General features: G+C 39.5%; 1 protein-coding gene across 1 annotated transcript; it reads left to right on the top strand.

Annotated features, from left to right (window-relative positions):
* Window positions 1-6,748: 6,748 nt before the first annotated feature.
* On the top strand, window positions 6,749-25,141 carry LOC103773037 (collagen alpha-3(IV) chain-like; the record flags this gene model as incomplete). Its single annotated transcript, XM_008940388.1, has 22 exons — window positions 6,749-6,765; window positions 6,902-6,991; window positions 7,418-7,462; window positions 7,943-7,987; window positions 8,281-8,343; window positions 9,091-9,144; window positions 9,369-9,414; window positions 9,948-9,974; window positions 11,364-11,426; window positions 13,540-13,617; window positions 15,055-15,117; window positions 15,354-15,410; window positions 16,349-16,393; window positions 16,784-16,882; window positions 17,859-17,946; window positions 18,653-18,688; window positions 19,023-19,187; window positions 19,625-19,717; window positions 20,460-20,555; window positions 20,900-20,970; window positions 22,240-22,428; window positions 25,037-25,141. Coding segments are annotated over exons 1-22 (1,635 nt in total), but the record flags the coding sequence as incomplete, so codon positions are not given.
* Between the last annotated feature and the right edge of the window lie 667 nt (window positions 25,142-25,808).

The following is a 25,808-nucleotide window of genomic DNA, read 5'->3' as shown; positions in this document are numbered from 1 at the left end:
GTGAAGGGAAATGACAGCTTCACCACCCACTTGAGAGAAGACACCTGGGCTACTTTTACTGCCCAGAGTAATTAATGGGTATCACCTGCATTGCTTTTAATTCATCTTAAAGTTCCTCATGTTGCACAGTCATTTTTCATTTGTGTTAACCACGATTTACTTCTGGAATTAGTGGTGTTCACCTGTGAAATTAGAGACCAATCAGGCCAAAAGTGTAAAATTAAACCCCACTGCAGCCAGATTACTGTATTCCTACAGGATACATTTAATTTTGTCATAGCTATATCTGAATGTCTTTATTAGTCATGTTGTGTGGTCTCGATGTAGTCTTCATCTGAAACACACTTAAGGAATAAGGTGCCTGTTGCCTGGAGCAGCAGACTTTGCTGTCTCTCTGTCCTGGTTGCAGTGTTATTAATACAAGTATGTATTTTGAAATCATAGCTGACCTACTCTGATCTCTGGATCTGGAAAAGCAAACAAATACTCTGACTGTCCTGTCATCATATATGCCATTCCAGAAGGAGATCAATGCAGAAATACTGGCTCATCATCCTCACTGGCTTGTTTTGTCTGTCCCCCATCTTCCTGCCTTCAAAGCATTCCCAGTATGAGTGAATTGCCCCACAAATGTGAGTGACAGGACTGTGCTACTGATAGAAACATCTATCCTTGTTTGCTGTTTTCCTTGCGTTTACACTTGGTGACATCCTTTGGTGTACTCAGGTTTGACAACACACCTAAACACATTCTCTGACACCCTTCCTATGGCTGGCAGTGTTGGCTGGCAGTGTTGGCAGAGTGCTGTGGGCGTTGTGAGGTTGTGAGGCTCCAAACTGAGCTGCCATGACTGCAGTGGTCGGAGGACCAGTGCCACGCCACATCTCTGTTGAGCATCTGAGGTCTGTAGTATGTTATTTCTTCCTTCTTTGGCATTTCTTGGAGGGGTTCAGTGATGGAGAGGCTGGAACACTTTTTAAGCCCCATGGAGTGCAATCCCATAGTGTAGGACAGTCAGTTCAGTCTTGCAGACAAGGTTGCACTCACTGAACAGAACATCAACCACTGCAGTAAATGAGCTTCAGCAGGGACAACTGCTCTTATTTAGAGAATGTATAATGCTACTACAATCACTCAAAACTCTTTTGAAAGGAGCTCCTCAATGAATTACTCCAAGAAAATGTCTTTACAAAAAAAAATATTGGCTCATTGGTGAATTGATTTGTTATTTATATAATGATTTGTCTTTATCCTTTGGCCTAGATTTTTAGATCTAATGCCATCTACCATGTCTAAATACTTGAAATAAATGTAAGTGGTTATTATAAAAATCACAGAACTGAAAAACATGCACAAACCTGTGGCTTTGCTAATGCATTTACTTGTGTGGGTGGTTTTGTGAGGATTTTGAAAACCAATTGATAGCTACTATTCAATTTCCTCATAAAGTGGCAATATACCATTGTTTTGTTATGATCCTTTGATAAAGGGACTTTGATAAAGGCATCTTGCAAGGATCTGGAAACCTCCAGTAGTATAAGCAAGCAATGATTTTTTTGGTTCAAAGCTCTTTTACAGAAGGCATAATCTAATCTTACGTAAAAATCATATGCCAAAACGTTTAGTGTTATCCACCTAACTGACTGTGTAATGGAAAATCATCTTTGGTCTTTTCAGTTTAGTTTAAAGTGATAGGCGTACACAAAGAGATCTAAATTGATCTGAAAGCTTACTAATGGCAAATTAAACCCATTCGAAGCACTCTGACTCCCTGAAGAGCAAAGGCTCTTTTTCTTTGAATAGTTGAACAACCTGGATTCATTGTGTAGCATTTTAAGTTTCTACATGGTTGTGCATTTAACTTTGCGTTGGATTATCTTTTATTGTCATCTGCATCTGTACATATCTTCTGCAGATTATACCTATTATAGACGAGTCATTTCATTTGGTGATTTCTCTACATGTCCTGAAAACTGTGCTTTGCATGCAAATACTATAAAGAATCTGCTTCTGGTTTTACTGTCACAGTAGAAATAAGGTGCAATTCCATCAAGGGCTGTAGAATTATAATGGTAAGTGTCTGGTACTAGGAAGTTTAGGAGCCAGCTGTGGCTGCTTCTCTGGGAAGTCAGGATATACTCCCAGTTACACTGAAGAAATTCAGAGATTTTGGAATACTCTAAGCATTTTTTCATCAGTAAACAGCATGCCCTGGACTCAGACATGTGTCTACTGAATGTGTAAGCTCAATCTTTGCTTCAGCAGTTGAGACTGCTGAGCAAATGTGTCTCATAGGCCTTCTAGTTAATTTGCAATTTTCATATGCAAGCCTTAAGAATGTGGTAGCATGAGTCACTCACCATCCTTGTACAGCACTAAAACACAGTGCCTCCAATTTAAGACTATTTCTATTGTGTACTGTGTTTACATCTTTCCTTGGGATGCTGAACACTGAGCAGTTACTGCTCTTATACTGCTTAGCAGACACGTACCAGTAACTTGTGCCACCTGTTTTGAAGAGAATCCCTTGGGATGGAAGGTACTACTGTTGAACAGGGAACAAGAAAGTTTGCTCTCTTATAGACTGTTCCAAATGTATTTTGAAATATATGTCACTTATTGGCTGGTAATTATGCTTAAAAGCTTAAGGAATCTGCCATATAACTTTCTTGGAGAATTCAGATGATCCAGTGCCAAACTGATAGACCTCACTGAGAACTTTGGATATTGTTTGTTGTTAGTTCTGCACTAGTGTTTATTCTTGTGTCTCTGGTGATACAATCATATTGATTACAATAATAGTAAAGGTAGCACAGTCACATGTTTTCTGGTTTATGTGACACCTTTGTTTTCCAAATTTCTGATGCAGTAGCACTTGAATTCTAACTGTTAGATCGAGGGCAGAAAGAGTCTTCTTTAAATATGCCAAAGAATTGTTTAATGCTTGCAACTCTGTCAGTAATTGTCTAGTCCATAGCGAACAGCAAGTGTTTGCAGCATCTTTCCTCATTCCTAAAAGAGGCACCTGGAGAGTCTGGATGAGTTTTTCCAAACTATATGTGAAGATTTTTTGTGTAGTCGAAGGGAAGAGACAAGTACCATGACCAGTGTAAGACATGGAGGCAGTTCACAGGTGTCACATACCTCAGGTTTGGATGATAAAGGTAGAACAAATAGATCCCAACTAGTGGGGAAAAAAGGTGTTTTTCATTTCTGTGAAATATTTTACCCGAACAGATTGCTACAGGAACATTCAAATGTAATGACAAATTGACTTTATAATTTTAAATGTAATGGAGAACATTTTTTTTTTCCTCTGTCTTTTGTTTTGTTTTTTTGAAAACACCACTAGAAAAGTTATACAGTGCTGCTGGTGTATTATGACCAGCTGTAGGGGTGAATTAATTCTGTCTTCAAGATCTAACCAGGAATGTAACATACCATCCTAAAGGCATTAATCTGGTAAGAAAAAATACAGTTCTTCCTTCTTTTCTGAATTTTATGCAACTTAGAAAAATATCTTTGTAGCCAGTTTGTGACAGTTGTCCCTTTCTTATTCTCTGTAACAATAACATAGCACATGGTGATTGTGATAAACCTATATGCTTTACTTTTTTTAATCTGTATGCTATATGTTTTTTTTTCACTCCACTGAGATAAGGTATGTGTGGAGGAGTGTAGAAGAGCCCTTTGCAGAGTGACCCCAGCCAGGCTGGGCTAGCTCAGGTACCAAGTGCATGACAGCCGGAGCGGGAGCAGGGCACAGAAGAGTTTAGTGTTCTCACGTCACCCAGGATCTCAGAGGGTTTTTTTTGTTGTTGTTTGTTTGGTTTTCTTTTTTTTATTAAGTGTGAACAATAAATCTTGACTATCTCTTAATCCTTGATTAATCACTGAGTTTTCCCAAATTGTAAATGCTCCCAGATAGCAGTTCTACACTCCAGCTGTAGAGGTCACAGACTCAGAGAGGTTTGGATGCTACAAAGCAACACAGCCCTCCAAGGTGGGCTTGGAACTCCAATGCTGATCTGAAGACACAGGCATCCTGGTAGCAGCTACAGCCCAGGGCTTGCTGCAGGAATGGGGACATGCCCATGAGAGGGAAACCACTTCACAAAGCTTGGCTCAAGAAAACTCTGGAATTAAGAAACAACCAAGCTGCGGGTCCTTTGTAATTTCTGTGATTGTATTGGGTACCGGGAGCCAGGGCCAGGAGGTGAGTGCAACACAATGAGGAAAATAAGTTTGTCTTTTTGTTTTTCAGAGCTGTGTATGCCGAGGTAAAAGTCCCTGCTTTTGTGATGGCATGAAAGGCAGTAAGGTAAGAACAAAGACATTTTTCCTTTTTTTCAGATTAGCTTATACCTGAACATTGTTAATACATCAGCTGAGTTGATATAGTGAGTGAATTTATTGTGTGATGATATTCTGTCAGCAGAGCCTACAGAGGGTTGTAGAAGGAATACATTACCTTAAAAAATTCTGTTAAAATAACTCTGGGGACACTGTTTAACTAAGATGACTTTTACTTTTTGTTTTTTTTTAATGCCTCATTTTGTCTACAGCACTGCGTGATATTTGAGCACCAGCTGCAGAATAACTGGCCACAGCACCAGGTCCCTTTCACAGACTCCTAACAAATGCCCACAGATATTGTTACCCTGGCAGCAGCTCTCCTGTTACAAACTCCATAATGCCACCAAGAGTGTCGCGTTCAGTGCTTTTTTCTTTCCACCTCTGGACCTTGTCCTCCTCCTCCCCTTTTCCAGTTCCTGAAGGAAAGCTGCATGCACCAGGAGCAAACAGATAACTCTCCTGCAGACTGAGAGAGGGGATGAGTTTGTGGGTCCTGATCACAAATACCTTGCCAGCAGTGAAGGAACAGCATTGAATCCATCAAAGTAACCAAGCCACAGCTCTGCCTGTTGCCAACAGGCCCTTGGCAGAGCCTCGGAGCAGCTTTTAGACCAACCTGAATTTCCCAAATGCCAAAAATTCTTTCAAACTCCTGCTTGTAGTTGGAAAAACAACTGATTCAGAAATGAAAGGGGCATTATTAAAGAAGGCGTGGTTGTAATCCAGGCTAACTGTGGGCACACTGATTGACATACTAAACCTTATCAGGAGATTCCAGATGTCTCTATAGACTTAGGATTGTGATTAGTCCTACTGATCAACACATCTGTCTGGTAAAGAATTACAACTTTCTTGAAGTGCTTTTATTACAAAACAAAACAAAACCAAATCAAACAAAAAAAAACACCAAATCACATTGCAGGACAGTAAACACTGCTGGTCTTGCTTCTCAGAAGCTCCATATCAGTGTTGTAGAAGAGTCCTCTCAAATATCTTCATAAGTGGGCAAGGAGAATGCTCATGTCTAGTAAAAATCTGTGTCTGGAGGACAGCCCATGGCTTGCTCCAGTGGGGAGGAAGGTCGAGGACCGCTGTCGTTTTGCTGTGCGTGAGGACCACGCTCCCTCCTGTGGCACATCTTGGTGTTGCGCCAGCCTTTTGTGCATCTCCTGGGTCGCTGCTGCATGACACAAACGATTTGTTATTAAAAGCTATGCCCGTTTATGATACAGATATCACAGACGCTTCATACTGCGATTATTATTTTGATTCGTGTTAAAATGTTCGGGGATTATATTATGTCTTTTAAATTCTATTTATTTATTTATTTTGTAATTCAGAAGCTATTTAAAATCTGGTGAGTTTGTGGGATCTTGAGGGGTAAGAATTGGTGGAGGGTCAAGCTAAGGTACTTTGGCTTCTCCTAGACTTCTTTTGGATCCTGTCTCGTAAACCAAATAATGAGATACTGGAACTTCCACGCAGCAAAATTTCAAATGCTTTTTTGTATGTCTCCCCTGATAAAGCAATAGGAAAATTGACTCTGAGAGAATCAATAACCCCTTCTGCTCTCTCCCATGGCATGCTGTGATGTGAAAGGTGTTGAATACTCAGCTCTTCACTGATGTAAAACTGAGCATTCTAAATTGCTGCTATCTAAAGAGCTGAAACACCTTGCCTGTGTTTAATACGTCAGCTGAGTTGATATAGTGAGTGAATTTATTGTGTGATGATATTCTGTCAGCTGAGCCTACTGAAGCTCTTTAATTTAAACAAGACTTACATCTTTGTTATATTTAACTAAAAACTGTAAATGCCCCTTCCACTGTAACTTAGCCTCCCGTATTCTGTTTGTGTAGCTTTAATCTTCTGTATTTCCTTTACGTGGTTTGGTTATTTGAACTTGACCTTAAAAAAATGCATGAAAAAGTGATTTGGTGTCTTAATTTCTGAGGCTTAGAACAATTTCTAAAAGTTGTCACTTAAAGCAAAGTTCTGTTCTGTTCTGTTCTGTCTGAGTGATTCTGTTGCATTTGACTCACACGGTTTCTTTCCATGACTTGCATGAAGGATTTGGATTTTAGATCCTTGTATTGAGAATTTGGAACTGGCCCTGCTGTGCAGCAGCAGCTATTAAGTCTGCCAGCTACAAATAAGGGCTGCTCTGATGGATTTGTGTGGCTTGTAGGGACTAAACATGATATAGGAATACTACCAAGGGATGCCTTTTAGCTGCTTCTTAAACATTTCATGCTGGTGATTAACTTCTGTGCTTTGCAAAATCTATGTACTGTTGTCTCCTGATAACTTCAACCATTCCTATGGGCACGCTACTTCAGTGCTACCGTGTAGCCTAGACACCACATAGGTGGGGCCACAAAAACAGGTCAGTATGGAGTATGGACAAGGGTAATCTATATGACACAGTACCAGATGGATCTATAGAAGTGAGGAAGTACTGAGACTAATTAATGCCTTGGAAATAACTTAATCAAAAGGAGAACTCATGGATATTTTAAGAACTTCATTCTCTTAATGTTTACAGGGTGAAAAAGGCTTTCCTGGTGTTCCAGGTCCACCTGGTCATAGAGGCTTTTCTGGTCCAGAAGGACCTCCAGGGCCACAGGGACCAAAGGTAGGTGTGTATGGGAGACAGAGAAACTACTGTGCTTGACTGTGAAAGTGAGCTATGACTGGATAGAGAGTTCTATTTCAAAAACACAACCCAAACCATTTTCAGAGTCTCCTGTTTTATCATCACCAGCTGCAATGGTAATTTTTGACTGAGTTGAAGCAGCTGGTAGGAACATGCCCCTTCCAACCCAAACCACTCTGTGATATATCCCCTGTAAACACTGAAAGGGAGGGCAAGATGCCACCATTTATGCAAGTTGTATTAAATGCCTTTTTGCTTTCGTGTCTGTAATAGTCATTTGATTTATTTGTATAGCTTTGTGTGCATGTGCTGGTATTGGTATTAAAAAATATTGCATGTCCTGTTGACATATATGTGCTTTTTCTTAATTAGATTGAAATATGTTGTTTTCCACTTGTGATCTAGGGTTCTCCAGGGCTTACAGGCCTTCCTGGACCCAAAGGTGTACGAGTAAGTATTTATATTTTAAACAAAGTCGTAAGTATTACACATCACCCTAAATGCCAACTTGATTCAATAATTTGTGAAAAATAAAACTGAAACCTTATGTATGCTTTCAAATTATTTTAAAAATTTATGACACAGAGTATGCACACACATTACGTATTTTTTAGAACTTTTGCTTTTTTGCCACACCTTATGTGCAGGGTTATTGCTGTATATATTTAGTACTAGGGTGTGCTGCCAAAATGTCAGATTAGAATTCCTTGAAGGGTCCAGTTGAGTTTTTTTCCTGTGGGCAAACCCAGTCTCTGTTAGCAGTACGTAAGCTACCATCATACTTGCTTCACAGGCGGGAGGGTGAAGGAAATTATGATCTTTTGACAGAATTGTACATGCTTTCATTCTTCGTAGGAATCAGAAGAAAAACTGCATCATGAGCTTTTGCTTAATGGTTGTAATATTATTCCTCTGTTTTTCTGTCATTAGGGCGTCCCAGGAATACCTGGATTTTCAGGTCCCCCAGGCCTTCCAGTAAGTAAAACCAAAACTGATTTAACTATTTCTCTCGTGCCAGTCTTCAGTACACAATTATCCTCAGCCCGCTGTGCCCGCTCTAGTCTCCACATCAGCATTGTCTCTGCCGGTCAGCCTGCAGATAAAAATCTTGACATCAGCAATTCTTACTCGTTGTAATGATTTAAGAACACATTGTAATCTGTCAGGTCTTGTGAAACACTGCTCCAACATAAACTCTTTTGGTGTTGCTGTAGGGCAATATGAATGTGCAAAAACAAAGCTTGTGTCAATTTTGCACTTCTTTTTAGGGTGCGCCGGGAAGCGACGGCCCCCCTGGGCGCGCGGGTGTTCCGGGGTGCAATGGCACAAAGGTACAAACCAAGCCAAATGTTATGGACGTTGTGTTTGGCTATGCTTTGGAATGGCCAAAAAGCATTCTAAATTTTCCCCCCAATATACAACAGCTTTGTTTTGTTTTGGTTTGGGACTTCATCAACTAGGAAAAATTTGAATCGTGAAGCCAGAGGAAGGAAAATTGCTGCCTTTCTGTGTAAGAGAGATAATTAAATAATACACGTTAATGGCTTTTGCTAAAAAGTTAAGAATAATGTTTGATATTTTGATAGGTAAAACTTGTTCCATTAAACCCAGAAGACCTTATCAGTTTTGTCCAGCTTGTCCTTCAATTGAAGTAGGTTATAGAAGAGACAGTTAATTTTATTTCACCAGTATTTAGCTTGCAGTTGACAATTATAAGTCCTGAAAGCAACTGAAAGAAAAAGCTTGATGTCAAGTACAGATTTACTAGTTTTTCTTTGCTCTGTGAGCAACCACTTCCAGTGTTCTGAAGGAGGGAGTCAGAAGAACACCTAGTACAGAAAATCATACATTTCTAGTGAAACAGTGAACTGATGAGGCACAGCTAGTGAAGGCTGATGGCTGGGATAGCCATCAAGACCCACGCAGTGAGGCAGTGCCCCTTCCAGCAAGCACCGTGGTATTGCAGTTCACAGTTTCAGTGTGATAACATAAAACCCTTCTTTTGTCATCACAATCACTAAAATCAGACCAAATAATAAACAATAACATGCATTAACAGTCACTGTTACTACTTACAGGGTGATCGAGGTTTTCCAGGCCCTCCAGGCAGACGAGGAGCTCCAGGAGTTCCAGTAGGTGTCTGTGAAATTCATGACTGTGCAAGCTCCTGCTACATGCAGCCACACACTGAAGGAGTGTAGAGCCCCGTGTTAGCTGGCATTGACCACAGTATGCCTGTTTCTGTAGTGTGAGAGCTGTGTGCTAAAGAAACCAAAGTTAAAAGCAGTGCCTTACTTGCTGCCTCATCTTCTCAGTCGAGTGCATGCAAATTCATTGACTGGTCTTAACTCTTCAGTGCCTCTGGCGGTGCTCATGAAAATTTGCCAGTCCCACCGCCAAAGGTGTGCAATATGTATTTAGTAGGCTGCAGTTTCAGTTCATGCCTGAGTGTCTTTGAGGAGACAGCTTGATTAAGTCAATAAGAACCAGAAATTAAACTGAGAAGTTCTCATTCTGGGTGCATTGCTTAAGCCAAGGATTTCTTTTCTCTGTAGAAATGTATTTTTAAAAGAGACTTCTAAACAAATGGAAAATGAATGCTCTCTGTCAAGTTCCAGTGGCTTCAAATCTAGTAACTTCTAAACATGATCTTTACCAGCAATCCTAAGTTTATTTATGTCTTTATTAAGTTTCTTCAAAACTTTTCTCCTTTCACTTGTGGAGTTGTAACTGTGAGACTGGACAATTTTTTATCAATATGTCCTTTGTTCTAAAACTGAAATTTGGCACAGCAAACATATACCTGCCTAAACACAGTGTCCATGAAAATAAATCTTTTTAAGAGCACTGAGGTCAGAGAATATGTAGAATGTGTCTTTTCAACATTGTCTCTTTCAATCTGATGCTTTCTTAGTATGATTGTTTTTCTCCCTAGGGTGTTCCTGGCATCAAAGGAGAGAAGGTCAGTTATTTACACTATATTGCATGAAACGTTTATTAGTGAACAACAATTTGTGTGTATGTTCACTGATGGAAAAGAGTTCTTTATGTCCCCATTAATTTGAAACAAAGGTTTACCTTTCAGAATAAACAACCACAAACTTTGGTGCTTATTCTGTACTGGTTGCATTCACCCTACGTTACAAAAGAGTATTTGATTTTTTTTTTTCCTTTAGCTATTATTATTGCCTGTAACAAATTTTACCTTTTCAAGCACACAAAGAATTAAGCCCCTCCTTCAAGTAGTTTGTGAATTAATCTTGAAAACTGGAGATTGCACTAGAGAGTATTTTAAAGACATAAAAAGTACCAAAAGTACATGGAAGGTCAGGACTCTGAGTAATGAAGGAATTAAAACTCCTCTGAACAGAGAACTGGAATGACTAAAGAAGATACATTCTGTTTAATGAAGTCTTTTATAAAGGTAGAACTATCTGTGGTGTAGTTGCCTTCATTATGCAATTCTGAGGTAGCTTATTTCCCTGCAAACTGTGTTTGAAGATTTGTTCCACTATGGAGTTCTACAGCACAATTTTTTATCTTCCTTTTTGTCTAATTGTCCAGGGGTATCCTGCAGATGGATATAGCCAAGAATATGATGTAAAAGGTTGAATGCCTGGACTTCAGGTGATTCAGAATTCATTCATACTGTGAGATCTGTATAAACACATCTATATATGCACAAGTATTTAAAAATAAATATATTAAAATTTTACATATAATGTGTGTATATTAAAATAATGTTATAATTTTAATGTATTACATATTTTATATCAATATACAGTATTTTTTACCATTATCTCACTAATTTCTAAACCAGAAAATAATTCTATGTCTAAAAGTGCAAAAATTCTGCATGAAGTAAAATTGAACAGATTAGACCAGCTCAGCTTGTAGAGTGCTAAGAAGGGACAGTATGATGCATATTTTAAAAATGGAATTTAATAGGAGAAGGCAGAGCAGACTTTTTTTTTGACTGTTACAATAAATGGAGGACATTAAAAGGAAAATACTTTTTTTAAAAAAATTTCCCTTTCTTTGAAAATGCAGCTTTAAAGTATAGCATTCATAGCATAGAATATTGGAAAGATGAAAGGATGGCCAGCCAGCAGCAGGGCTAGATAGATTATGAGGATGTGCACTGTTAAACAGGACATACATCCTCAGCTAAGCAGTTCAGTTGTAGAACAGATATGTTTTCTCATGTTTCAAAACACTGGTGAAGCAGTGAAGAGGAATGATACTCATGTCTTATCCTGAGACATGAAAAGGAAATGCTCTTACTCAGTTCACTGTGCTTTGCTTATAAGGTTGGCAGAAGATTTATTCCTGTCTCCTTTTTGCTATGCAGGGTGCCCAGGGTGCTCAAGGATATCCTGGGGAACATGGACCACAGGGCCCTCCAGGAGCTTCCGTGAGTATAAACTGATGTCTGCCTTGTTACTTTAGCCTTTGATTTTCCCAGAAACCTGTGGAATTACACAAATATGAGTGCCAGACTCTCTCAGACTTGTCTAAGGTCTAGAGATGTGTGTATGTGAAAAACACATCCTTCTGTACACATCTGATTTTTTTTTTCTCAGTTTCTTTTGGTTATTTTAATGCATGATAATTCCCATGTTTTTAGAAGCATCCTTTTATGTAAGTGTAAAATTTAATTTTCAAATTACTCATAAATTCCCTTTAAATACTAATGTGGATAGCTGTAAGAGAGTTGTATATGTTTGCAACTAGACTGTTTAGGCATTCTGTCACTCACTCACAACAAATTGTGGTTGTAAAGGTGAAAGAAAGTATAAAAACAGTAACATAGTTCATGTGAAAATTTAGTACTTCAAAACAACTATAATGGTGCTGAAGATTATGATTTTTTAAAATAAGGAATTATTTTTTTTCCTATTTGTAGGGCATGCCAGGGAAAGCAGGACCTCCTGGACCTAAGGTAGTCTCAGTTTGGTAATAAACATATAAACTTCCTATTATGTGTAGCATTAATTAACTCATTTTATAGATGTTTTTAAAATAAAAAAAAATAACATCTGGGGATTTTTTTACAGGGTCTTATGGGACTGAAAGTAATAGGAACCAAAGGAAGAAAGGTAATAGTATAAAATGCTTAAAATATTTTTCAAGTTTTGTTTCTATTTTCTGCTTTTTCTGATATACTATGGTGAAATGTTTGGGGAAGTAAGTACTGTGAAATTAAAATTTTCAGTATAACCGAGTAAGCCTTATTGGAAAAAGGAGACATGGCAATTAATATGTAAGGACAAACTGGTTTCACATAAGAGCTAATGATATAAACTTCCTGATGGAAGGGTAGAAACCTAAGAGGAGGCAGTAGTTCTACTATTTACTAACACACAGCGTTATATTCATTTATATATAATTTGCTCAGTGTTCCTAAATGCTTACTGAAGCGTGCAAACACTGGGAAATACAGAGCATCTGTAGACTCACAGCTTCTTAGGGCCAAAGTCTTTTCTGTGTCAGCCTTTATGAAACTAGAAAACCTCCCATGTTTTGAATAAAAATGGGATGAGTTGTGCTTGCTTTGTACCCCATACAACTGACATGAAACTAGAACAGGCTATGAACACAACTGTGGTCTCTGAGGGCCTCAGCCTGCAGCCAGAGGAGCAGGGTGCTCAGTCTGAACGTCCTTACAGGATCCTTTCAGGAGCCTGGGGCATGTCACCCTTACACTAACTGGCCTGCACGGATTTGTCTCTCAGCTGGCACAGCACTGCCTGACAGTGGGATGGTCTTAAGTTTGTAGTTACTATGGGGAATGTGCCAATGTCTGTAAATAGAACTGGTTATTCATTAGCATTAACTCAGGTACCCATAGAGCACCTTGCTTCCTTAGGAAAGGAGATGCATTCTTTGCTGTCCCACTGTGAGCAAAGGCATTCCTCTGGCTTAAAATCAAGAGAAGTCATGGATGTTGTTTTGTTGAGCTCCACGGGAAAGATTACATATAGGACTTTCCCTGTTTTAAAAGATCCTTAGATGAAAAAATGTGCTGCACTATTAATGTTTTCATTTTTGGGCACACACAAGCTAATTTTATCTTTCAGCACTCTGTCACAGTCATCTCCCCATAACACACAAACCACACGTTTGAGGATGTCACCAAATACAGTTCATGTATTTCAGTGACTGAATAAAAGTGAGAGGAAAAATAGTGACCAAGGAGATATTTTTATTTGATTTAGAGTTAAAATGGTTGTGTAACTTTTAACAAATGGTATAAAAAATTTAAGCTAATCCTAGCTACTTCACCAGAAATCAGCATATGCATTTTTATATTTTTCAGCTAGGAGAAGGCTGTCAGAGTAGTCTTAAGGCTTCCAAATGCCCTTTTTATTGGAAGATAAATAGCAAGTGAAGAGAAATGTCAACTGTATTAACAGCTAAGTGTAATGACAGAAGAATTTTCAGATTGCCAAAAGTAGAGTGATAGTAATTTGAAACAATCAAAACACACCACTTGTGATTGCTCTGTATTTCTTTTTCCTCCCAAGGGTGACACTGGATTAACTGGACCCCCGGGGCCCCCGGGAACCGTTATTGTGACGTTAAGTGGCCCAGACAACATTACGGTACTGGAACTCTTAAACACCATATTCAGATAAGCTATCATACTAGATTTTACTTTGAGAGGATATTTTCATCTTCATTGTTCTTACACCATTTCCCTCTACCCATCCTAACTTTTTTCAGACTTGTTTAGCTAGATACTAAGCTCTTTGTAGAGTGTCTGTTCAGCAGCTCAGCCGAGGCCTGTGTGCTCACGTGCACATCTGCACAATGCTGGTGGAATGCTAAACACTTGTTAGTAACCCATCTCTGAGTACATGAAAAGCAAATCACTTCTAGCTTCACCAAATCAGCATGAGCTTTCTGAGTGGCTGTAAAAGCCACAGCTGGGCTCATCTCTGGACCTTCTCACTGGAAATACCAGGACTCTGAGCTATCAGAGTCTCAAAAAAGCTTACTTACAGCATATTCATGTGCATTTCATAGTTTATTTTCTCAGTGTTTTTCCTGGAACATGAATAATCATGGAAAGTGTTGGAAAAACAGTGAGTATTGAAGAAAGTAAATACTCTGGTTCAGCTTTCAGTTTCATTACTGCTTTGTGAATTAAAACTCTTGCATTTTGTCTTTACACAGAACTTAAACAGCAGTAGTTGATACACAGTTTTAGGTCTTCACATATTAACAGGACAAGTCTTCAACCTGGTTTTGAGTCTTGTTTTCCTTGTTTAACTTGGATCTAATCCATGGAATTATCAAACTACTCCTCCATTATGTGCTAAAATAAAACGTGCACTTTGCATCAAGACTGCATTGAGGAGGGAAGGGCAATATTGCAGAAGCTGCAGGCACAGCAGCTCTTCCCTGTGTAACTCAAATACAGACCACCTGGAGCTGTGGTGGTTTATCACAGGGGAATGGTAATTTTTCACAGACATGAGGCATTAAGGTTTAAAAAACCCTCAAAAATCCTTACATAAGTAGTTTGGAGCATGAGTCTAACCAGGTGATAATTAGGTAGTCCATAAACTTTGGCTTTACAGTGACCTCAGGCTGTGTTCCAGTACATAGTAGTACCACAAGTAAGGGCAAGTGAGTCTGGAGCCTGCAGACATAAGGACGGTGTGGGCAGCTGCTGCAGTTACATGTAGGTAACTAGCTCCAGTGAAGCAACTAAGTTTATTTGTTTGATTTCTTTTTTTTCTTGCAATTTATTGCCGTTTCTGGAGATATTTTTTGCAGTTCCCTTGCATGCAATTATAAGTAGGTTGTCTTGAACTTTCTGTGTACAGAAATAATATGTGCAGAGCCAGTTTCTTTTTCAAACATCATAGACTTAGGCAGGAGTGCTGATAGGAAGTTTCTAAGTTAGTTAAGTAGAACCACCTCTGTGAAGCTTCCCAGCAACTAAAGGATTTCCTGCTTGTAAAACTTTAGTGTTAGTGTAAGCACAGATGAATCCAAGAGACCTTATTAAATTTTTATTTTCTGGGTAACAGGACTTGAAAGGAGAGAAAGGAGAAAAAGGATCAAGAGGATTTCCAGGGCCAATGGGGTTTACAGTAAGTGACCAGAAATAAATCCTTTAAGTCCAAATGTCCAGGCAACATCACCTAGTAAATGCTATTCTTTAGAGCCCTGTATTTATGCTACTTATTCCAACATTTAATGAATACAATTTAATGAATAGAATACCTATTAACAGCATTCTAATGAACATAAAATTTTTATAAAACATGTGCTCAATTTAGAAAATATGTCTCAAAATATATGTATCTTGAGGGTGGTTTTGTTACAGGGACCAGTTGGTGATTCTCAAAGTGAAAAGGGTGACCGTGGAGAACCTGGACCACAGGTATGTGCAAACAGTTGAATACACACGTGTTAGTCTTTCCTGAAAAGCTGTTTTGCACCAGTGTTGCTCTGAAGTTTCAACACCACTCAGAGCAAGTTTTCATAGATTCAAAAACTCTTTCATCCAGTGAAGCAGACTAGAGAGCTGAAAGTCAAATGACTGTTCTTACAGGCTCACATACCATGAGTACATGATGTAAAGTTCAGCTGATGGTGGATGCCCTTCTATATGTTGTGCTGTAAAGGTTCTACTGTTGAAACTTAATAAAAAAAAAAAAAGTGCTCTTCTGAACACATACTGGCATTATAGTGACACTGTATATGTAGAAGAGAATTGAAAACATTTGGTTTACTTAAGGCAACAGATGTAAATTAGTATGTCCAGACAGCAGGTAGGTGGAGGTATGAAGAAAGTTGTCGTAAGAGTTGTTCTTTCAACAAGATCATCTGAGGAACAAATCATATGTTTATTTTACAAAGCATACGAATAAAAATATCATTTACTTGAGTATACCTACACTTTGAAGAAGGTTAAATAGAAAGTTACCAATCAAATACATTCAAATAGCTTTCAGACTTTCAGATAAAAATGAATCAATGAAAAATGCAGGTGCTTAGGAATGAAAACTGTATGAGTTTGTAACAGTTTGCTGGAATGTAATCTGGGGAGAACGCTGAATTGTTCAAATTAATCAAAAGGTTTCTGATGTTTTCTGAAGAAAGCATTTTGATTCCAAATACACTTGGAAAGCACTATTGAGAAAAAAAAATTTCAAATAAAATATTTCAGTCTAAACATAGATATTTTGAAACTTTTCCCATATTCTTGTGGTTGCACTACATACAGTTACATGCACAGGATTTAGTTGTTAGGTTCTTTGAATGCAATCACTCCTCTTTTGATCTCAGTTTTTTTTTGTTAACATTTTTCCTTTGTAGGGTAAACCTGGAAAAGAAGGTCCCCCAGGTCCACCTGGCTTACTGGTAAGGAAAGAAGCCATCTAAACGTTTTCTAAGCAATAGTTGTCTGTTCATTGCAGCCGTATCTTCCTGTCACAGCTTTATCCCACTGCAGAATGTATTTCAAAATGTTGATTTGCACATACTGTGTAACAGTGACTTTCACACAGCTGGCCTGGGGACATACCACGTCCTTATGGTTTTATATGGGAGAGAGACTGCATGAGAGAGCTGTGGTACTTCACACAGACATGGAACTGTCCCCAGACTGAGTATTTCCATGAGATTTCTTCCCCTGAACAAGTCACATTCACCTTGAAATTGCCATGAAAGATTAAAGCTTTCCTTTTTAGATCTTTCTGATAACAGTGCTAAAAGATTAATCCCCGTAAAACCGTGTACTGTCACTTGCAGGGACAGAAGGGTGAACAGGGCAAACCAGGACTGGCTGGCAGGCAAGGAGCTAAGGTATTGTCTGATGGGTTTGTTGTTGCTTTTGAGGATGAGAATAAGGTATGTTTTGGGTTATTGCATCATTTTATTTTTCACTCTGTATATAATCTGTTTTATGTTACCTAACAGAGAACAAGTCATGGCAAGTAATGAATAGGGAATGGATCAGCTGGAATGAATCATGTGTCAGGAGCACTGTCCATCTATGTCTACTGATGTATTCCTGTGGTTTTGGGTGTATGTGGCCGAGTTGTGTAATGAACAGGGACAGGGATGGTGAAAGACAGGTCAGGAGCAGAAGTTCTTTGATGTTATAGGCAATGTACTGAAGTAACAGTGGGTACCAAATGTCACGTCATGTGTTGTTTATATTAACCCCATCTCTGTCCTTTGATGAAGGGGATGAAAGGAAACACTGGTCCACCTGGAGCTTGTGGTCGAGTAAGTGTAGATTATCTTAATCCTATCATTTTACTAAGCCATTCGAATAAGAATAAGCCAAACTGATTGTATGAGACAGTAACAAATGTCCTGTCATGCTGTAACGGAGGCATGAGTTTGTCAGAGTACTGATGTTGCTGTGAGTCTCACAGAGATGGCACCTTCCTTCACGTGGAGGTGGATTCACAGACAGGGCCTGGTTAGACCTCAATCAGTTCCAGTGATTTTGGCAGGAGATTGGACTGTCACAGAACAGTTACAAGAATTCACAGGAGTTAATTTTTAAAGCAGTCTTTAATCAGTTCAGAACAAGTGATGCTAATTTTAAACTCATGAACTTTTTTTTTTTAAAAAAAGCAAGTAAGAGATGCTATGAGTTTATGAGTTGTGCTGTCTTGCTAGTGGCTTTCTTTAAGGCCCCACACACACCTCATAAAACCTGCTGGTAATTACTATGTGATAGAAAGGTCTCATGGTGCCACAGAATCAAAATTATGTCTGTCATAACACTATTCTAAAAAATATTCTGTATGAGGTACAGTGCTTCTCTCTTCATTCTTACTGTTTGTTCTTTTCTGACTATCTTTCTCCTAAGACGGAGTATTATGACAGTGTGGTGGGTGAAAAAGGAGATGAAGGACTGCCTGGACCTCCAGGACCGAAAGGTCAACGTGGCATGCCTGGTGAGTGAGACATCAAAACCTGCAAGAGCTGTCCACTCGAAGGGCTCGTTGCAGGGTAGGCTTTTGGACACCCAGCAACCTGCTTCTGCCATGACAAGAATGTTTCCCGATTACTCCCATCAAATTGCAGAACTGAAACATATCCTGAGACTTTGATTTATAGCTATATTTCCTCTTAGAAATAATGAAGCTGGCACAATATTTAGGACAGATATTTGAGTCAAACACCTAAATTCATGGACATCCTGTCTTATGACCTCAGTGCACTACTGCATCAGCACATTATTTGTATATGCCATAGACAGACCATCAGGGCTGAAAGCCTCCTGTTAAAGGTCATGCACTTCTTAATATTTTTTTTTGAGCTTTCATAGTTTCTCTTATAACATTTTTATTGTCTGTCACTCAAAAATAATAACAATATGCAAGTTTTAGTTTGCTTATTTTGGCCATGTTATAAAATTAAAATGTACTGATCTATTATTTGAGCTGTATCAAAGTCTAACAAGGACTTGGAGCCTGAACTCTAAGGCAGCAGCTTGTAGTTGCATAAGCAGTAGATGCCTACTCAGGCTAAACCAAATATTTAAAAGAGAATATAATCTTAAAATGCAGAAGCCCATAGCTGGCAGGCAGTATTAATGCATAGTGACTTTGCAGGGTATGCAGTGGTTTAAGTCAAGTGTTACGTGTGTTGTTTTTGCAGGGCCGCAGGGTCCTCCCGGAGCTGCTGGCAGACCAGGTATGTGTCATGATCCAGCACCAGGAGTAAAATAGATTGTTCTTCCTGTCCATTAGACTGAATTAGTTTTGAGTAACCTTAACTTCAGATGACTTTGAACATATCTCTAAGAGGTAAAAAACTGTCATCCAAAAGCTTTGATGGGCCAAGTATTTAGAGAGGTTAAACATAATGTCTTTACATTGTCATTGTGACTATTTAATATATTACATCAAAAACATTTGTGAGATGAACTCAGTGCATTTGTCCCTCAGTCATCCTCTGAATACTTACTTTGCTTTGAAATTCTATTTCTTTTGTAACTTTACTTTTGTATGTTTTCCTCTTTGGTTAGGTGTGTCAAGGCCTGGTCGGAGAGGTCCCCCAGGATATCCTGGGCCAAAAGGAACAAAAGGAGAGAAAGGACAAACTGGCTTGTGTATTGTGGGCCCCCCAGGACTGCCTGGTGTTACTGGCAGACCTGGTTCTGTTGGATTACCAGGTCCTCCAGGAGAACCAGGTGATATTTCAGTATTGTATATATCAAGAACAAATCCAGAGTCATCTCAATATCTGATGTATGAATTATGTAAAATAAATTTTCCTTCCATTCATGGTAAAAGAAAGAATTATGTTGCTGTTGATTCAAATAAAATGGAAATATTTTCCCCAGAAGAGACTATGTCTTTTAAGGCCAGACAGATAGATCCAGCAGTCTGCTGAGATTTGCTTTGGCAATACCGTATTTATCCTCAAGTACTTCCAGTTACAGGTGTTTTGGATTTTTCCAGGTAGTTCTCTATTTTAAATGAATCACAGAATCTCAAGTTGGAAGAGACCTGTAAGGGCCAGAATACTGTCTGCATCTCATCCCTGCAACTTCTTTCACTCCTATCAACTGAAGAATTGTCTGAATAATCTGTTGAGGTAATGGTGCAACGTTCTTGTCATTGACAGGTAGAGTGACATTTCGAACAGCCCCGCCAGGACCTCCTGGAGAGCCAGGGTGCATAGGACCTCCGGGACATCCAGGAGATGTTGGCATGAAAGGTGAGTTTCAGAAGTGTCACTCAGAAGCATATGGTTCAATCCAGTAATCTTCATGGATCCTCGTGAAATTTTTTATATAATTTACCTCTTAAGCCATTTGATGAGTTCAGAGATGTAAGAAAATTCACTGGGGATGCCAAGATCTCTTTCTCCCCTTACAGCAAAGAGCAGCTAAAAGAGCAAGGCAGGTGCCAGTGCTGCACACTGGTGGGACAGCACTACAGCAGGATTCAGGTCTTAACAGGAACAAATAATTATTAGATTGCTGGGGGCTTTGTTTTCTCCTATTACATTCAACGCTAACAGTCGTTCTCTAAGAGAAGGTTCCTTTTGCAGATTTCACCACAGGAGCTGCTGAATTTCTGCCACTTGCTAGTCATTGAAATTATCCAGAGCTCTTATGGAGCCATGTTAGTTTGAAGCCTATGTCCCTTTCTTCTTCTGAGAGATTTTCCTCCTCAGTGCAGTGACTGCATCCAGGTGGATGACTAAAACTGGTCTTGAAAAGAACCAAGAGATTTTAAACTCAATGTTCTTGCTTTTTCAATTAGATGTAATCAGTTCTGATTCACTGTCTGACTGCATGTAATTTTGTACTGTGCTAGAAGTGATCTTCCGACAAAATTAAGGCCCTGATTCTACTGCTCTCTGGCCAAAAATTTTTAGTCATCCTCTATAACAAATTCTGTGACACATTAATTAAGCTTGCGAATGACTTGCTAATTGATGATTTTAATTACAGGTGATGAAGCTTTCCTGTGTACTGATTGCAGCTATTTTCCAGGAATACCTGGTCTTCCTGGTTCTCCGGGGCCACATGGCCTGGATGGCACACCTGGTAAACAATCTTGTGGTTTCTAACAGGACAGTGGGAATTGCCAGTGATTTTGGTTTTAGCATGAGAATTGGGTATGGGCATGTCTGTAGCATGCAGTCCTTGAACTAGTCCCGAGGCTGGGCTGAGTGTGAGAGCCTGATGCAGCTCCAGCCACTGACAGGAAACAAGCCCTAAAAGCAGTCCAAGTGCTTGTAGGCTTAGGTGCAGCCTGAAGCCAGGACAGTCTTTGATGCAGTCAATGTAACAAGCAGGAACAGTCAATGCTGGCTGTGACTATTGGAGCTTGTCAAAATCCATGTCCTTGTTTTCATTTTTCTTAACAAACTGTGCTGTTTCTTTTGCAGGTAGAGAAGGAACAACAGGTCCAAAAGGTTCTCCAGGTTCTCCAGGAGCACCAGGGTTTCCAGGAGCTCAAGTAAGACTTTGGCTTGTCAGATTATTTTTCAGATCCCACAAGAAACCTCATGGCTGTTGTTGCACACAATGTCATACTGGGTGATCTGAACTGTTTTCTTACTGTAATGATGTGTGTGTCTGCATGGGAGGCTGAGGTAGAGAATGTGTGATGTATGGCTGACCTAGCTTTCCATGAGCATCTTCTGCTCAGTGCAGCAAGAAGTTCAGCCCAAGCAGTGAGGCAGGAAATTAGCTGTGTGATTATGAAATGCTGCAGCACAGGTTAATGTCTAGGCTGCTTCTTCTGCCTTGTATGGATAGTTTACTGTTAACTTCTGTTCATCTACCTAATTCTGTAAGCACGGCAGTGGCTGTAAAGCATATAGAGAGTTTTACGTGCTGCCATCTTCATCAGACTTCTTACTTTTGTTGTTTCCGGCATACATGGGACTTGTGAAAGCCCCAGCTGAGCAGAGAAACTTGTTTCTGCTATGAACCTCTTCAGGGGTGCAAAGGACATTACCTCATGGGAGGCATTATGAAGAGGGAAGGATGACACCTGCCACTGCCAACATACCACTTGGTTGTTCTAACTTGTGCCTGTAGTGGGAATTATTTATGAGAAGTTACAGTCAGCACTGTCCAATAAAAAATATCATGCACAAGTAGTCATTGTAGTGGTTGCTGTACAGATGCAGCATGAGTCTGTTAGCAGGCTTTTCCAGAAGGCTCCTGAGAGTTCGTGAGCCAAAGATCAATAGAGCTCAGTGTACTGGGCTTGTACTGGTGTTGGCTGGGATAGAGTACCCACTTCTTACCCTGAGGGGGAGAGAAGGGAGAGGAGAAGTTAACTTCAATCAGAGCAAAGTGTGGCACTTAGTGTCCCTGGGGAGATATTCCTGCAGGGAGGCGAAATCTCTAATTAGATTTTAAGGTACTTTCTTGTCCTCCTTTCTGTGCCAGGAGAACACAGCCAGGTAGCTAACAGTCTGATCCATTGAATGGTCCTGTATTATTCCTGCTTATATTAGCATTAATGAAATGATAATTGGGGCCAAAAGGAGTAAAGTCAGGAGGAAAAAAACAAAGCAAAACACAACAACGACAACAACAAAAACAAAGCAAACACCACCACCACAACAACACTCAAAAAAATCTTGTTCATTGAAGTGTGCCATTAAAATCAATAGAGATGAGAGTAGAGCGAGCCGCTCTCTGGTATTTCATTTAAGAAGAAAATGGTGGACATATGTCTAGCACTGAAATTCTTTCCATTTCTCTGTTCCAGGGACCTCCAGGTTTTAGAGGAGATCAAGGACGTAAAGGATCAAAAGGTGAGCCAGGATATGTGTATCCAGAAGGGCAAAAAGGTGAGCGAGGAGATCCAGGGGCCCGTGGAGACAGAGGAAGGAAAGGTTCAAGTGGATTTCTGGGAAGACCTGGCTCTAAAGGATCCAAGGGATCTAAAGGCAAAGAGGTGGGTATGTGCTGTAGGCAAGTCATACAGAATTCATGAAAACCTACGTCACTATTTCTGTCTCGTACAACAGTCTGTTTTATCTATTCAGATACTTCAACTGAATATCCTCTACCTGACTTAGAGGTACTGTGCTCCAATTATAGCAACCCGTATGCATAACCAATATGCATGGAAGAATTAGAGTAAAAATTCTTAAGTACTACCAGAGAGAGATGAGGTCAGTGTAGGTGCATGTTGCTGAAAAGCTTTGGCAGTCTATTGTGGTGTTAGTCTGAACATTTATATCTAGGATTCCTATGATGAGTAAGATAAGATTTTTTTTTTTTTTTAAAGACAGTTTACCTGACTACTTACAATGCTTAAAAGGAAATTTTAAGTTCAGTTAGTTCAGTTAGTTCCTGTTCAGTGTTTAGGAGTTACAGGGCTGAGAGAAACCACAAAAAAATGGGAGGACTGATTGTAAAACTAGCATTGTTAGGGCAGAGTTCTTCATTCAGCAGCAACCAAAAATAACAATTATTGTTGTTTTGTGTTGGCTGAGAAGCTGTTAAAGTTATTCAGATGTAACTGTCTCTAAAGCTGACTCCACAGTATTCAAGGAGAATCAGAGCTGAGGTGTTTTGTGTTTTGGGTTTTTTTTTTTACCAAATATGTTTTAAAAATAAAAGTTTACAGTGTAATGCACCACAATTGAAAAATCAAGCTATTGTATTTATTTCTACTATTTTACTCTTGATAGCCCTCTTTTTCTAACTATTGATGTCTATATTCTTTTAATCACAAATAAATTGGAGGAAAAATTCCTCCTAAATTAGCAGAGCTACTCAGTTACTAAAGTAATGCAAAATTACAATCAGGCAGAAGATGGGGCATTTTGTTGTGAAAGGTGGTGTGGGAAGCAAGTAATGCCTGCTATATACCTCTGTGTAACCATTAATAGGGACTGGCTGGTTCTAAAGGAGATAGAGGACTCCCTGGATTGCCTGGCAGTCTTGGTCTTCCTGGAGAGATGGGGCTTCCTGGACTGCCAGGGTATGGACCACAAGGAATAAGAGGTTTCAAAGGCTCCAAAGGAATACCTGGCCCACCTGGATTCCCTGGAGAAGCTGGTTTGTAGCTTCTTGTTTTACCTATGTTAAAGAGCACTTGATTGAAATTGCAAAGATAGGTTGATGTCAAAGATAATTTATGAAAATAACGTTTTTCTCACTCTGACATTTCTGTATCATTGTTCCAACTTTGGTTCCAGTGGAGATAATAGCAAAAGTCTTAGGGTCATAGGATTATTGAGGTTGGAAGGGACCTTATGAGGTCTTTAGCTCAAAATGCTTCTCAGAGCAGGGTCAGCTATGAGATCAGAACAAGTTATTCAAGGCATTATCCAGTTAGGCCTTGAAAACCTCCAAGGACAAAGATGGCACATAATCTCCAGGCAATCTGTTCCAGTGATCGTACCTGTCCTTATCATGGGAAAAAAAAGTCTTTAAATATGCATCCAGTCATCATCATCATTAGTGTGAGCTAAGTCATCAGGGGAACATATGAAGGGCTTAACTTTTGAGTGCTGAAAACATACCAGTGTATGTATTTATAGGTAAGCAAAATGCAGAAGAACTCCTAAGTTGGGCAGCAGATGAAGTCAAGGTATCTTAAAGAGAACACCCATTAAACCTCTATGAAATGGAGTTGCAGATGAAGTGTTTCTCAATTGCATCATTTCCTTGCTGTTTGTTTTTCCTTTTCTGGGTCTGAAGTAGGCTGTAGGAGGGCTGAGAGGGAGACTGCAGGTGGGCTTGGTGTCAATAAAATACTTTTGCTTTATGATGCCGAGATCTCAAGTCTTTCCAAAGTCTGTTGAGTTTCAGAAATAAGGGAACTATAGAAGACTGCATTTTTAACTGAGTGGATTGATCACTAATGTTTTTAAATGCTCAAGATGATGTATTGCCAAACTAAAAGCCTTTGTAATCTTTTTGTGTTTGCTGAAGGTCTGAAAGGAGAGACCACTAGGGTAACCCCATTACCTGCATTGCCAGGACCTCAAGGACCAGATGGTTTACCTGGACCCCCAGGGGTGCCTGGTGAGTACATTTGCACTAAATACAGTAAAAATCAGAAATACTCTGATTGGGATTTCTCTACTAGCTCTGGCCAGAAAAAAAAAAAAATGTTGGGTTACTTTGAAACAACTCTAAAAAGGATTTCTGTGATACAGAAACTATGGAATTATCTGGAATGTCCCCTTTCAAGAAAACTGAGGGAAGTAGATGTGGATGGGAAGGGCACATGGGGCCATGTCTGTGGTGTGCAGTATGGCAGAGAATCCAAGCAGATTCCTTGAAGAACCAGAGCCATCTGGTGCATAAGCTGCAGCTTGTAGATCCAGAAAGCCACCTCTGGCATACTTTGGACAAAAGCTTGTCTTGCTTTGATACGGTGAACATAATTAGCATTTTAAATGTGAAAACTTGCTGTGGAGGAGGAATAGTGTCTAAGTTGTCAAATAATCTCCAGTGGTTTCATAATGAATAATGATAAACTATAAAACACCTGATCTTACCTATGGTAAAAGACATCATAGTTCGGTTTTTTTTTCTTTGTACAGGTAGGGTTGGAGCAAGAGGTCAGCCAGGTGATTCAGGACATCCAGGGCCAACAGGTGACACAGGCTTTCCAGGGCTTGGGTTTCCTGGAAACCCAGGTCCAAAAGGTAAAATACTCTTTTGGATAATCATCTTCAAAAAAAATAACCCCCTAAAAAAAAAACCAACACTTTTTTTTTAGTCCCTACCAAAAACAATTAAGTCTAAAAAAAATCACTGACCATTAATCAGACAGGCAAGTGGGTTTAGTACGCTTGTAATTTACTGTCTTAAGCCTTATAAACTGCAAGTTTGAAATATTTTGAAGCACTTCAGAGCATCAAGGCTGAGAGCTGGCTGCTCAAAGCAGGTGCAGCCTGTCCGAGTGCTGCGCTTACTTCAGGTGGATTCTCTTTACCTGGGTGTGTTAGACGGAGCTGTCTAAGTGTCAGTGCTGCATTTTTAATCGGTCTTGGTTGTGCCCAGTGCAACCTCTGCTCCAATTTGTGGGTAATAGAAAGCATTTTGAATACTGTGCATTTGGCCATTCCTCATGCAAAGTTATTCCCCTTTATGGACACTAGAAATATTAAGAGTTTCTCATAATCCTGTCAGGATAGGGAGGAGCGGGAAAAAAACCCAAACAAAGCTCTGAGAGAATAGCAGGGAACTGACATCAGAATAGCTTCACTAAAAAAAAAAAAGACACATTAAGTAACTGATATGAAGCAAGCAGTGTTTACAGTCAATGTTTAGTGACTGTGTAAGGAACAGTAAGAGATCTGGTCAGGAAAG

Source organism: Merops nubicus, unplaced genomic scaffold (genome assembly GCF_000691845.1).
Source record: "Merops nubicus isolate BGI_N331 unplaced genomic scaffold, ASM69184v1 scaffold6855, whole genome shotgun sequence".
NCBI lineage: Eukaryota > Metazoa > Chordata > Aves > Coraciiformes > Meropidae > Merops > Merops nubicus.
This window is presented reverse-complemented; position numbering and strand designations above follow the sequence as displayed.